We start from the raw sequence: 14,655 nt of genomic DNA on the forward strand, positions 1-14,655 counted from the left end.
AGTCTATGAATCTATGAGGGCACTATGGCATATCTGGGGGGCATAAGGCATATGTGGGGAGGACAGAGTGGCATATCAGGGGGTATAAGGCATATGTTGGGAGGGAGGAGTGGCATATCTAGGAGGCAGTGTGGCAAGCCTGGGCTCAAATGTGCATAACTCGGGGGGCTGGTTGGGAAATAAAAACAAGAAATGCATTTTTATCATAGTTTTTTTATTCTGCAGTTTCTTTTTAACATCCTGTTATTTTAAATAAATGGAAAATTTACATTTATTTTTTTTTAATCCAAAAAAAAAAAATCGGCCAACTAATTGATTATGAAAATAATCGTTAGTTGCAGCCCTAATTCCCACTAAAATCTGCAATTTCTGAACAGATACACACCCATCCATAGCACTGGCCAAGCCAGCACTAGAGTTGAGTTCAGCATATCCTGTGAAGCCTAAAAGGCAGTAAATACAATGAGAATAATGCATGGTGCAGTTGCCACACTTTCTGCCTAAAAAAAAATAAAAAATGGAGCTAGCACTTACTATTTACCACACTTTAAATACCCTGTAGTGTCTAGTTTTTAAAACTGGTTTGATGAGATAAATTGAATTGGCCGAGTTCAAGGATATCCCAAATAAGACATGGGGGCAGGATAACCAGATGGTAAAGTTCTAACTTGAAGAATGCACACCTCCCAAATGTGGCATTTGAGACCCAAAACACTACTTGTACTTATTGCCCAATAACTTGCAAAAAAACACTTGGTAGCAGTTTTTTTTCCCATTAGCTTTTGTAGATGAGTAAGAGATTTTTTTCTTTTCACATTTTCAGCATATTTTTTTTTAGAATAATTAAAGCCCTTCTTGTTCTGAAAGAAAAAAAAAAAATATATAACTTGTGTGGGTTCACTAAACAAGACAGAAGAAATTTACAGCTAAACACGAGCACCAAAAAAGTGTTAACAGTCTGGGTCACAAAGGGTTCAAAAAATAAACAGCCTGCTCCTTAAGGAGTTAACTAAATAGGAGAGAATGATTACGTCACTTCTCAAAATAGGCAGGGCCGGACTGGGACTGAAAAGCAGCCCTGGAAAAATTTGGGGACCAGCCCCATATAGTTTATCTCACGGTGAAGCTCTTATACCCACACGCACCCCTTATACACACCCGAGTCACACTATGTGCCATTCTTTTTATCTCATTATTTGTATGAAAATGCCAGAAAGCAAAAGTGTTAAAAGGCCCTAATAAATGAAATACATTACACATAATGGGATCAAAACATTTACTACTGCGAACATTTTTAGATGAAAGAGTTCCATTTTATTCAGTGGAACAAAACACTGATCACATTATTCTTCACGATATTCTGGTAAGAAACTTTTGTTTCTTTATTAATTCATGTAAACTATTTTTTTCATATTTAATATAAGCTATGATTGAGACATGTGTTTTTTTTTTCCTTTTATTTGCCAACCTACCCCCGAGTTATGCACATCTGCCCCCAGGCTTGCCACTCTGCCCCCCTGATATGCCTTCTAACCCCCTATATGCCACTCTGCCTCCAGAAATGCCTTATACCCCCATTCTGCCATATAGGGGTCAAAAGGCATATCATGGGACAGAGCGGCATATAGGGGGTATAAGGCATTCCTGGAGGCAGAGTGGCATAAAGGGGGTTAAAAGGCATATCATGGGGCACTCTGCCTCCAGAAAAGCCTTATGCCCTCCTATATGCCACTCTGCCTCCCCGATATGCTTTATACCCTCCTATATGCCACTCTGCCCCGTGATATGCCTTTTAACCCCCCTTTTGCCACTATACCTCCAGATATGCCTTTTGACCTCCTCTGTGTCACTCTGCATCCAGAAATGCCTTATACCCCTATATGCCACTCTGTCTCATGATATGCCTTCTAACCTCCTATATGCCACTCTGCCATATAGGGGGTTAAAAGGCATATCATGGGACAGAGTGGCATATAGGGGGGTATAAGGCATTTCTGGAGGCAGAGTGGCATAAAGGGGGTTAAAAGGCATATCATGGGGCACTCTGCCTCCAGAAAAGCCTTATGCCCCCCTATATGCCACTCTGTCCCATGATATGCCTTTTAACCCCCATATGCCACTCTGCCTCCCTGATATGCCTCAACCCTCCTATATGCCCCTCTGCCCCGTGATATGCCTTTAACCCCCTTTTTGCCACTATACCTCCAGATATGCCTTTTGACCTCCTATATGTCACTCTGCATCCAGAAATGCCTTATACCCCTATATGCCACTCTGTCCCATGATATGCCTTTTAACCCCCTATATGGCAGAGTGGCATATAGGGGGTTAGAAGGCATATCATGGGACAGAGTGGCATATATGGGTATAAGGCATTTCTGGAGGCAGAGTGGCATAAAGGGGGTTAAAAGGCATATCATGGGCCACTCTGCCTCCAAAAAAGCCTTATGTTCCCCTATATGCCACTCTGTCCCATCATATGCCTTTTAATCCCCTATATGTCACTCTGCATCCAGAAATGCCTTATACCCATATATGCCACTCTGGCATATAGGGGGTTAAAAGGCATGTCATGGGACAGAGTGGCATATAGGGGGGTAAAAGGCATTTCTGGAGGCAGAGTGGCATATAGGGGGACACACTTACATACACACATGCCGATTTTTTTGTTTTTAACAAATACAAAAAACATTATACAGTACAAAAAATACATTATTTTACTCACCTTCTACTTCTCTTGACTTCCGTCCTCTGATAGCCGCACACTGTTCTCTTCTCTCTCCTGACAGGATGTCACTGACCTGACATCTGGTGCTGCAGCAGTCTGAGTGCGAGGGGGCGGAGCTTCCACCTCACGCTGCTCCCATCACTATGCAGCCATCAGACTGCTGGGAATGTAATCTAAACGGCCGGTGCGTGCTGATGCCGCCGGCCGGAGCTACTTTAACACTTTTTTTTTATTTATATGGTAAGCAGGATCGGCTCGCCATATAAAGTAAAAAAAAAAAGTATTAAAGCAGAGCCGGCCGGCGGCATCAGCACGCATTGGCCGTTCAGATTACATTCCCAGCAATCTGATGGCTGCATAGTGATGGGAGCAGCGTGAGGGGTGAAAGGTCAGTGCGAGGGGGCGGAGCTTTCACCCTTCACGCTGCTCCCATCACTAGGCGGCCATCGCACACGGCTGCTGGGTGCCGATGCGGTCGGCCGGCGATACTGTAATACATTTTTAAAATTTAACATGGCAAGCCGGACCAGCTTGCCATATTAAATTAAGAAAAAAGTATTATAGTAGCGCCGGCCGGCCGCATCAGCACCCAGCGGCCGCTCAGGTCCCAGCCCGCCCCTGGTCCCAGCCCACGGACCTGCCGGCCCACCGGGAAATTTCCCGGTATCCCGGTGGGCCAGTCCGGCCCTGAAAATAGGTATTTGTTTGGAATACTTAACAGATCCACTTTAAGACGATTTACCTTTTTCCTTCTGAGGTGTCAGTCTTTGAAACCGATAGGGAGCCGAACATTCTTTGAACATATCATGTATGTTGTCAGCTGAGCTCCGCTAAAGGAAATGTCAGATGACGTATAACAGGTACGAACATAATATTGGGAACATCATAACGGCACAATTACTTGAGAAGTGTTAATGGAGGATATTAGAATAGCTATAATAATGTTAAATACAATCAGAATACCGTATTTGCTCGATTATAAGACGACCCTGATTATAAGACAACCCCCCAAAAGCTGAATATTAATTTAGGGGGGGGAGAAAAAAAACTGAATATAAGACGACCCTAAAGGAAAAAAGTTTTACCAGTGAAAGTTAATTCATGTATTTTTTTTTTTTTTTGTTTTAACCCCTTCGTTCCCCTATAGACATACCGGGACGTCCAAAAAACGCCCACTAAGAAAACCCTATGGACGTCTCGGTATGTCCAGCCCTTCGTGCAGCGTCAGGGACACATCCCTGCCGCTGCACGGGAGACCAGGCTGTCGTTTGACAGCCTGGACTCCCCACTGACAGCAGAAGCCGGCTTTGCCGGCTTTCTGCTGTCCGATCGCCTGTAACAGCTTCCGGCATGAAAGCCCTCCGATGAGGCAGAGACGCTACGATCTCTATGCAGGTGTGTGAGGACCTGCATAGAGATCACAGTGTGATCGGTGCAGGGGGATCGCGGGGAGGGGAGTGAGAAACCATCTCTCTCACTCCCCCTCCCGTCCTGTAACAGAAAAGCTGGGAAAAAAAAAACAAAACGGTTAGTGATTTAAAAATAATATTAAATAAATCATTAAAATAATAATATAAATAATACTAAAAAAATTATATTGTGAGCTGTGATGTCACTGTGACATCACTGGCATGTTCAGGAGGTCCCTAGGAGGACCTCTTACCATTACTGTGTAAAAAAAAAAATATATAAAAAATACAAAAAAATGTAAAAAAATATATATAAAAAAAGATAATAAAAAAAATTCTTAAAAAAACCTTACATCCCATTGCCCCCGTTCACAACCCCCAAACCCGTTAAGCCATAGGCATAAAAATTATACAAAATTGTACACCTAATAGTATGCTCCCTGGTGCTGGGAAAGTATGGAAAATCTATAGAAATTAGGTATTTCTGAAATCAGGACACCTGAATTGATAAACTTGGAGGGGATTTTCCATCACTTTACCTAATTTTGTGAGGATTCAGAGGGAAAATGTAAAAGAAAAATTAGTTTATTTTTCTAATCTTCGCTAGTTTTTACTAAATTTCTCATTCTAAATTTTCAGCTAATCATCCAACTATGGTATCAAACGAAAGCTCTATCTCTCCTTGAAAAAACAATATATAGTTTACATGGGTACACGATTCACAGGAACAGAGAATAATCGCTAAACCGACATACCCCAAAAATGGGATTGAAGGGGTTTTAACAAAAGCTATGATTGAGAAAAATATTTTGTTTTTATTGCCTTGTATTTTCCAACCTGCCCCCCCAGTTATGCACATCTGCACCAGAAATGCCTTATACCCCCTATACGCCACTGTGCCCCATGATATGCCCTTTGACCCCCCCCTATGTGCCACTCTGCCTCCAGAAATGCCTTATTATTATTATTAAAGGGCATATTATGGGGCAGAGTGGCATATAGGGAGGTATAAGGCATTTCAGGAGGCAGATTGGCGTGTAGAGGGTTAAAAAGCATTTCTGGAGGCAGAATGGCATTAAGGGGGTTAAAAGGGATTTCATAGAGCACTCTGCCTACAGAAATGCCTAATTCAAAGGGGGGGGGTATGGTGTATAATGTAGTTTGTATGAATGGTGTTTAGCCACCGTGAAGCTCAGCAACTAAACATCGGGCTGAAAAACTGCAGTGGAAAGCAGTTGCCTTTAGGGAAGTTTGCAGCAAATTTATAGCAAGACAGATATAGCTTGTTCCAGAGATTATGGGTGGCTCTGAAAAGAGCCTTTGGTGGTGTTGGCTAATTGCCCTGCGGTTACCGATTACCGCACTCACTTGCTCTTGGCAGGCTTGTGGCTCTCGGTCTTCTTGGGCAAGAGCACCGCCTGGATGTTGGGTAGAACACCTCCCTGAGCAATGGTGACCCCTCCGAGCAGCTTATTGAGCTCCTCGTCGTTGCGATGGCAACGACCTGTACTCTGTCTGGGTATTCCAGCTGCTTTCTACTGCTGGGACCCCAGAAATTAACCCCTTCACCGCCAGACAGAACCAGCGTTGCGGAGAGAAGGGGCTGCCTTAAGACTGTGACCCCAATACGACATGAATGGGTAGTGTCATGGGCAAGACATGTGGCACACAGACAGGATAGCACATGAGGGGACAACTAAGGCATAATAATCACACACATACAGGATTCAGATAACTACCACAGACGGCACCTATTAACCCTGTGCCGTCCAAGCCCCCATTCAAGCGAGCCCCGTGCAAGCCTTTGGAGGACACCAGCTGCCGATCCCAGCACATGTTCTGCAAACGGGCCCAACTCCCAGCACTCCGATCCTGCCAGTAGCTCAATCTATAGCCAGACACAGCCACTGTTCAACTGGTTATCTCAAGGTATGTATAGAAAAGCGCGGGCAGACTCTGGGACAACATGATCATAGCCTAAGAGAGTGTGTGGGTGGCTCTGAAAAGAGCCGTTGGGTGTTTTAGGGTCACGAGTCAACAAGCTTAACCTCCGAAACCGTACAGAGTACGGCCTTGGCGTTTCAAGGCATACACCACGTCCATAGCGGTAACGGTTTTCCTCTTGGCATGCTCCGTATAAGTGACTGCGTCACGAATCACATTCTCCAAAAACACTTTGAGCACACCACGGGTCTCCTCATAGATCAGCCCAGAGATACGCTTTACACCTCCTCTGCGAGCCAAACGGCGGATAGCAGGCTTGGTGATACCCTGGATGTTATCCCGAAGCACCTTCCTGTGCCTCTTTGCGCCACCTTTCCCGAGTCCCTTACCTCCTTTGCCACGGCCAGACATGCTCACGCTTACTCCACGAGTTCCACAGCACAATACTCGCCTACGGCCGGCCCGCTTTCTTTTATGCTTACTGGACGGACCTGATGGGGAACTGCACCATGCTGCCTCAAGGGGGCGTTGCTTTTTGAATATATGCTTCACGTTGGTTGGCTGGAGAATCTTCCAAGCATGCCTCAGACACCGATTGGCTATTTAGGAAATTCAAAGGAAACCGGATATGAACAATTCAAACCAACCTCCTTTGTGCCACTCCCTACACCAAGGCCGCATCTGCTTTCAAAGACGCCTAGCCTTTATTAATCAAGCCTCTCTACTGCATGACGTACGTTAAGCTTCTGCCTCCCTCACCTCCACGTGATCGCTTTCGACGATCCCTCATTTACCACTAGGTGGCAGCATATCGCTGTAAATAAACGCCAAACGGCGGCCAAGGTAAAGGCGGGCTTTTAGCTTTCGCCGTATCGCTGTTAACGGTCAGCCAGTACACAGGTTCACTAGGTAGGAGGCTGACCAAAAGAAAGGAGATCAAATAAATAAACAAAAAAAGAACCACAGCTAACGAATAAATGAACGATTCGAGCATTTAATAAAATAAAATACTCTCCACACCGAAGTCTCTTGATCAAAGTATGGCTTTTTCAAAACATCGTCCTAGCCTATGGAAAAGAGGGGCGTGATTAAGCGTATCCAATCACATCTACCGCTACTCTATAAAGAGCTTGAGTTGGCCACAGAATCGCTATAGTTACGTTGTGTCTGTCGGTGAATTTGATCGTCACGCAGAAGCAGCATGGCTCGCACCAAGCAGACAGCCCGTAAGTCCACCGGAGGAAAGGCTCCCCGGAAGCAGTTGGCGACCAAAGCTGCGAGGAAAAGCGCTCCAGCTACCGGTGGCGTGAAGAAGCCACATCGCTACCGCCCGGGCACCGTAGCTCTTAGGGAAATCCGCCGTTACCAGAAGTCTACGGAGTTGCTTATCCGAAAGCTGCCTTTCCAGCGGCTGGTCCGTGAGATTGCTCAAGACTTCAAAACCGATCTACGTTTCCAGAGTTCTGCTGTTATGGCTCTCCAGGAAGCCAGCGAGGCTTACCTCGTGGGGCTTTTCGAAGACACCAACTTGTGCGCTATTCACGCTAAGCGGGTTACTATCATGCCAAAAGACATTCAGCTGGCTCGCAGGATCAGAGGTGGACGTGCTTAAGTAAATGCGGTGTGGGCGAGCGCTTTTTCCTCCTCACCTTCCCACAAAGGCTCTTTTAAGAGCCACCACATTGTCACTCAAACGAGCTTGTGTTTTGTGTTTCCCTTCGCTTGCACGAAATTAACCCTGTTGTCTCGGCCAAGCTTCAAACTTCTCACACCATTGATCCTTGGCCCTCTACCGAGCGAGCCGTTGAGCGGCCGAATCCCCGGCTGGGCATAACGAGTAACGGCAAAGCACAATCTTTAAGACCGCCCCTTATCTCTATTATGTTACGGACAGAGCTCCGAGCGAGAGCGCTGGCCGAATATGTGAATCCATGCACAACACACAAGTATGGGGCTCGGCTTTCAGCGGGTGGCCCACATAGCAGCGGCCGGTGATTAAACGCTTTTTTTTCTCTTTTTCGGAGGATATGATGGTTCTGAAAAGAACCTTTTGTGTGAGGAATTAAGTGGGAAAGCACACACCAGAGGCGCTGCAAAACCCACGCCCCCCCCTTCTCACTTTTTGGAGGCTGCCTTTTTAGCCTTGGGCTTAGCGGGGCTTTTGGTAGCCTTGGGCTTAGCGGGGCTTTTGGCTGCCTTGGGCTTTGTGGCCTTCTTAGCTGGGCTCTTGCCAGCTTTCTTCGCTTTAACAACCTTAGGCTTCTTGGGACTCTTGGCAGCGGCCGGCGGTTTCTTGATCTTTTTCTGGCTTTTCTTCACTCCTGCAGGGGCTTTCTTGGGCGACTTCACAACCTTCTTAGAGGCTACTTTTTTAGGCTTTACGGGAGTTTCCTTCTTCTTTGATGTCTTCTCTCTGCTCTCCAGCTGCTTCTTGTTCAGCTTGAAAGAGCCAGAGGCACCGCTTCCTTTCAGCTGGATCAGGGTCTCTTTAGACACCAGACCCTTGAGAGCGAGCTTCAGGCGGCTGTTATTCTTTTCTACGTCGTAGCCGCCAGCAGCGAGTGCTTTTTTAAGAGCTGCGAGAGACACTCCGCTGCGCTCCTTGGACGCAGAGACCGCTTTCACAATCAGCTCGGAGACACCGGGACCGGACTTCACAGGACGGCTTTTTGCAGCTGCCGGCTTCTTCGGCTGTTTCTTCTTGGCAGAGGTTTCTGCCGGCGGAGGCGCCGGGGAAGGAGCTGTCTCGGCCATCTCAATGCCTGGATCCCGCCACAAAACAGTTCAAATCGCACGTAAACACGGGGTTAACCCGCCAGAAGTTTGGCTTTTATAGACGAGCTGCCGCACATTCATTGGTTCATGAGCAGTAGCCTGCGAGCCTATGATTGGACGCCGTTTCTGAAACCTCCCCATGCTGCCGATCGCCGGGGCATCGCTGGATTTGCAGTCAGAGAGAGGGGGGTTTGAAAGGAAAATATATTTACCGTTTGCGCGTAAACGTCTCATCACACTTCTAATTATAGATCCTAACTCCAAAGCAGTTGGATGTCCTACACCGTGCAGCCCCCCCCCAAAAAAAAGAAAGAAAAAAAAACTGCCAGGGAAAAGCACCCAAGAGGTGTGAAATAATAAATAAATAAAATAATGAATACAGATAAAATAAATTTTTTAATACGGTATCACCTATTAAAGATTAATTTACCCTTAAACTTAATCTATAAATTTATATAACCCAATCATTTATTATTATTTAAGAATAGCCTAATATTTATACATTAAAGAATAACATTAAAAATGATGGATATTTTTAACTAATAATAATCAATTAAATAATTTAAAATAAATTGTATTTCTACTGCTAGTGCCTGGCTGCCTGCCGGTCTGATGATTGTCTTAGGACTCGTAGCTGACAAGAGTTTACTTAGGGGTTATTTATTATTAACGTATTATATTATTTATTTATTATTCAAAATAACAAAAGTAATTATTAAGATTAGGTTTTGTCTTATCAGGACGTTTTATGTGCGAGAGTGTGTTTGTGTGTATTAGCGCGTGAGCACACGTTAGTGAGGAAAGGGTTAAGCGTGAGAATGTGTTTGTGTGCATGCACCACTGTGTATTAATGATGTATATACTATTTCTTTAACGTGAGTGCGAGTGTATAGAACTAGAAAGGGGAAATAACAGGAAAGATCCTTGTGAATTGTGTGTGTGTGTGAACTCTGTAAAACACAGCTTTACATCTATGATCATATAGACTGACCTCTGTATAATAACACACAGCCTGACTTCTATACAAAACCCCTGACCTCTGTATAAAACCACACACCATGACCTCTGTATAGTAACACACAGACTGACTTATGACTATACGTTAATATTGGGGGCCCAGAGCAGCAGAGTTGACAAGGACTAGCGTGTCCCCCTCCCCCTGCCCTGTAATCAGCCCTTCGAAGCCTGTATTTTTGTGACAGGGGAGCCGGCACCAGACTTACTTAAGAGGGCGGGGCTTCCTCTTCAGCAGTCGGCACCAATACAGAGACAGGGGAGGGACTATCTAGCCGTCTACTACCTCTCTCATTCTCCTAGCCCCTCCCCCGAGTGTCTGTTTGGATCAACCCCTTCCTTTCTTGCGTCTTCTGGAGATCCCAGATCTGCTCAAGGCAAGAAAAAGTTGGAGGAGGGAGAGAGCGGATGGACGTGAAATTACATTTTTAATATATTTTTTAAATAACATTTTAAATGGATTCCTGCCTTGAATAGGGAGCCGAGTCCCGCTCCTTAGGTATTGAGTTTCTTGTTGAGTACTTTGATGGTTTTGGCAGCAGTCCCGGTGTTCTTGTTGCGGTTTGGCAGCAGTCCCGGTGTTCTTGTTGCGGTTTGGCAGCAGTCCCGGTGTTCTTGTTGCGGTTTGGCAGCAGTCCCGGTCTATTGATTGGTTGCGGTTTGGCAGCTGTCCAGGCGTTCATTGACTTGGTGTTGTGATAAATGAATGCCGGCGAGGAGAGGGTGCCGAACGTTCCTTTAATTGTCAGTAACAGGAGGGGATGCTTCTCCGTGCGGATTGAGAAAGCTCACACAGCTCCCTGACTGCGACTCGGATGATTGACTGCCACGCGGGGGCCACTCTCCCACAGCTTCCTGACGGCCACTCGGCCCCCCCCTCCAGAAGGCAACTCGGGGCCCCCACCCACAGCTTCCAGACTGCCATTTGGGGGCCCACATCCCAAGGATTCCAGGGGGCCACCTCCATACGGCCAATGGGGGTACCCCCTCAAACTGCTTCCGGACTGCCACTCGGGGCCCTCCTCCCAAGGATTCCAGACTGCCACTTGGGGGCCTCCCTCCCACAGCTTCCGGACTGCCACTCAGGGACCCCCCTCCCACAGCTTCTGAACGGTCACTCGGGGGCCCCGTCCCACAGTTTCCTGATGGTCACTCAGGTGCCCCCCTCCCAAGGATTCCAGACTGCCACGCGGGGGCCCACCTCCCAAGGATTCCAGACTGCCACTGGGGGACCCCCTCCCACAGCTTCTGGACTGCCACTCATGGGCCCCCCTCCCACAGCTTCTGAACGGCCACTCGGGGGCCCCCTCCCAAGGACTCCAGACTGCCCCTCGGGGGCCCCCCACCCAAGGATTCCGGACTGCCACTCGGGCCCCCCCTCCCAAAGTTTCTGGACTGCCACTCAGGGGCCCCCCTCCCAAAGCATCCGGACTTCCTCTCAGGGGGCCCCTTCCCACCGCTTTCTGGCCTCATAATGTGTATTTATACCAGCAATGTATTATATATATAAATAAAGTTAGTTCCATTTATATGTGATGGCTCAGAGTAGTAGTATTGTTCGACAACTAAATAATGGATAATAAATTACACTGACATACTATATACAGTGCTGCAGAGTATGTTAATGTATTCTGTTACAGTATTATATAATTGTGGCATATTTGTCATATATATATTCATTGTCGCTTCCCAATGGTATTTCTTTGATTTACTGTAAAAGTTATGCCATAGTTAGTGTGACGGAAGCCTCCATCACTGGGGCCACTGGAGAAGCCTGACTGGCAGCCTCCTCCCTATTGACTATGGGCCCTGGGTTTGTAGAGACTTCTGTGGCTACCCCCAGCAGTATCATCCATCACTGGCTGAGGGGATTATCTCCAGCAGACAGCAAGGATCTGCCACCAGGGAGTGACCACCATTCTTTGATGTTTAATGTTGTATAAATCAGTCCCCCCCCCCCACCTATTGTATTGTTAATCCTGTTACTGCCCCTGTTGTCTCTGAGAGGCAGATTAAGAGGGCGGTTTGTTTCCCAATATCTTGTTTTATGTAAATGTGTGTTTTGCTGGATACATCCAGTCCTGTGTGTGAGAAATAAATCAGTCTTCGTTTGGTTTTACCCTACACTTAGTCTCGGCGAGTGACTGGGGAACCGGGGAAAGAGTGTTGTCCCAGGCTAAGGGAGCACAAAACAGCGGAGGTAGTCGGTCGGACTAGCCAGCTCCGTAACAGTTAGTAAAGGCAGACAGATGCCCAGACTCTACTTTAATTCTCTGATCAGGCCCCAGTTACCTCTGCATTCCTGTGAAAATATTTTGTCGTTCCATGTCAGTAATGTCACAGAGCTGGCTAGTACGACCGACTACCTCCGCTGACTTGTGCTCCCTTAGCCTTACACACATGGCTAGATATAGCCAGCAAAGCGAACATTAACATAAACAGTCAGGTATTGGATTACAACGGCTACAGAACCGCCCCCTTAATCTGGGTAATTTGGACTCCCAGGGGCAATAGGGCCATTAAAGTGATTAACAATACAATGGGGTCCCCACCTCCACTATATATTACTGGCCAACATTTCCAGGGAAAACAATGGTTTGGCCGGTGTCAGACAATTATTGCGTGGAAAGAGTTAAAATGCTAGCATGTTAAATGTCCATGGGTTGTCTAGTGTTTTTTTTTAAACATATGATTCGATGGGTAAATTGAATTGGCCGGGTTCAACAATGTCCCAGATAACAAGGGGGGCAGGGACCACACGTCACATTTCCAATTTGAAAAATGCACACCTCTCAAATGTGGCTGTGACGGGACCGACCTGTACCCCGACTGGGTACGCCCGCCGAACGTTGCTTCCTTCGTCCCATGGCCACCGGGGCACCAGAGATTAACCCCTTCACTGTCTGTGGCTAGCCGAAACTGAGCTACACAGGGTGGCTATCGTCCTGAAAAGGACAATACGCGATCATAGCAGAGAACACAGCTCTTCAGGAACCTCGGCCGTACTGTAGTATACTGAAGTATAGCAATACAGCACCCTACCGCCCTAATAAGGGCAGCACCGAGGCTTACCTCAATAACAAGACAGGACTCGTAGTGAGGTAAAACAGGAACTCTCTTTATTTGGGAACACAGGGGTATTTAAACAGTACAAAGGATTGAGTTACGTCCAATCGACACACAAGGGAATTGCGTCCAATAGACACAAGGGAATTGCGTCCAATAGACACAAGGGAATTACATCCTGCCCTCCTTTGCATATGACTGAGTATTAGCACTCAGCCCAGTAGGGGGTCTCTACTGTAGTCTGTGTAAGGAGGGAGGGGGCAGGACATGTGGCACCTGGACAGGGTAGCAAACAAGGGGAACAAAAGCACACACCATAATCACAACATATACTGGGAAATGCAGGTATCACAAACAAAAACTATCACAGACGGCACCGATTAACCCGGGGCCGTCACATCTCCCCCCCATAGTCCGGCAGACCCGACTAGACCCCTAACGGGTCGGCTTGGGGCTGTCCGGGAAAGATAGGTGGGCATTAGGTTGTCTCTGCTCCCCAGTCTTTGGAGTGTGGCGCTCTGCACCCGGGCCCATAGTCTGTAGGGAGAAGGCTGGCACTCAGGCCCCTCCAGAAACCCATGGCATGGAGGCCTCTGTGACAGTCCCCTAGCTCGATTGCTCCTACAAAGGTAGCACTTACCAGGCCAACGTCTGCCTCTCCCGGTGCGTATACCATTCGCTGGAGAGAAGTGCCGACTGCCCCTTCTCCCTGGAGGGTACCCAGCCTCTGGGGAGGGATGCCGCCTGCACCCCCTCCCTGTTGCTCCCTCTGCCGCTGGGGAGATGAGCCGACTGCCTTATCTCCCTGGATCCCTGTTGTAGGTGCTGGGCAGAGGCCAGAGGTGTTCTGCCCTGTTGCCAGCGCTTCTGCTGGGGCTAAGGGATCTTCGGGTCCGGCCTGCAGCTGGGGGAAGGGAACGGTGTCCCTTGCTACCATCTGCTGCTGAGGAGGGAGGGCCAGTTCCTCTGCTCCCGGGATAGTGGGCTGTCGCTGGGGAGACTGGCTGGCTGTGCCATCTCCCGAATATGCAATCAGCCGCTGGGGAGGGTTGCCGCCTGCACCCCCTCCCTGGCTCTCCTTCTGCCGCTGGGCAGATGGGCCGGCTGCCGCATCTCCCGGGATATCTGCCAGCCGCTGGGGAGGAGGGACGATACCCTCAGCTCCCATCATTGGAATCAGCCGCTGGGGAGCGCAGACCGGTTCTTCTGCTCCCGGGTCTGTGAGCTGCCGCTGGGGAGACTGACCAACTGCGCCATCTCCCGGGTCCTCACTCAGCCGCTGGGGAGGAATGCCGCCTGCACCCCCTCCCTGGTGCTCCTTCTGCCGCTGGGGAGATGGGCCGGCTGCCGCATCTCCCGGGATATCTGCCAGCCGCTGGGGAGGAGGGACGATACCTTCAGCTCCCATCATTGGGATCAGCCGCTGGGGAGCGAGGACCGGTTCCTCCTCTCCCAGGTCTGTGAGCTGCTGCTGGGGAGACTGACCAGCTGCGCCATCTCCCGGGTCCTCACTCAGCCGCTGGGGAGGAATGCCGCCTGCACCCCCTCCCTGGTGCTCCTTCTGCCGCTGGGGAGATGGGCCGGCTGCCGCATCTCCCGGGATATCTGCCAGCCGCTGGGGAGGAGGGACGATACCTTCAGCTCCCATCATTGGGATCAGCCGCTGGGGAGCGAGGACCGGTTCCTCCGCTCCCGGGTCTGTGAGCTGCCGCTGGGGAG

General features: G+C 48.4%; 3 protein-coding genes across 3 annotated transcripts; 1 reads left to right on the forward strand and 2 right to left on the reverse strand.

Moving 5' to 3' along the window:
• Nucleotides 1–6,171: 6,171 nt before the first annotated feature.
• Nucleotides 6,172–6,524, reverse strand: LOC128469006 (histone H4). The gene has a single exon (XM_053450807.1). The coding sequence runs from the start codon at nt 6,490–6,492 to the stop codon at nt 6,181–6,183; it is 312 nt and encodes a 103-aa protein (XP_053306782.1). The 5' UTR covers nt 6,493–6,524; the 3' UTR covers nt 6,172–6,180.
• Nucleotides 6,525–7,231: 707 nt separating this feature from the next.
• LOC128468876 (histone H3-like) lies at nt 7,232–7,720 on the forward strand. The gene has a single exon (XM_053450694.1). The coding sequence runs from the start codon at nt 7,283–7,285 to the stop codon at nt 7,691–7,693; it is 411 nt and encodes a 136-aa protein (XP_053306669.1). The 5' UTR covers nt 7,232–7,282; the 3' UTR covers nt 7,694–7,720.
• A 389-nt stretch (nt 7,721–8,109) lies between these two features.
• On the reverse strand, nt 8,110–8,901 carry LOC128468865 (histone H1B-like). Its single transcript, XM_053450685.1, has one exon. It carries the CDS (start codon nt 8,833–8,835, stop codon nt 8,197–8,199), a length of 639 nt encoding a protein of 212 aa, XP_053306660.1. The 5' UTR covers nt 8,836–8,901; the 3' UTR covers nt 8,110–8,196.
• Nucleotides 8,902–14,655: the final 5,754 nt, after the last annotated feature.

This window comes from Spea bombifrons, chromosome 11, assembly GCF_027358695.1.
Source record: "Spea bombifrons isolate aSpeBom1 chromosome 11, aSpeBom1.2.pri, whole genome shotgun sequence".
NCBI lineage: Eukaryota > Metazoa > Chordata > Amphibia > Anura > Pelobatidae > Spea > Spea bombifrons.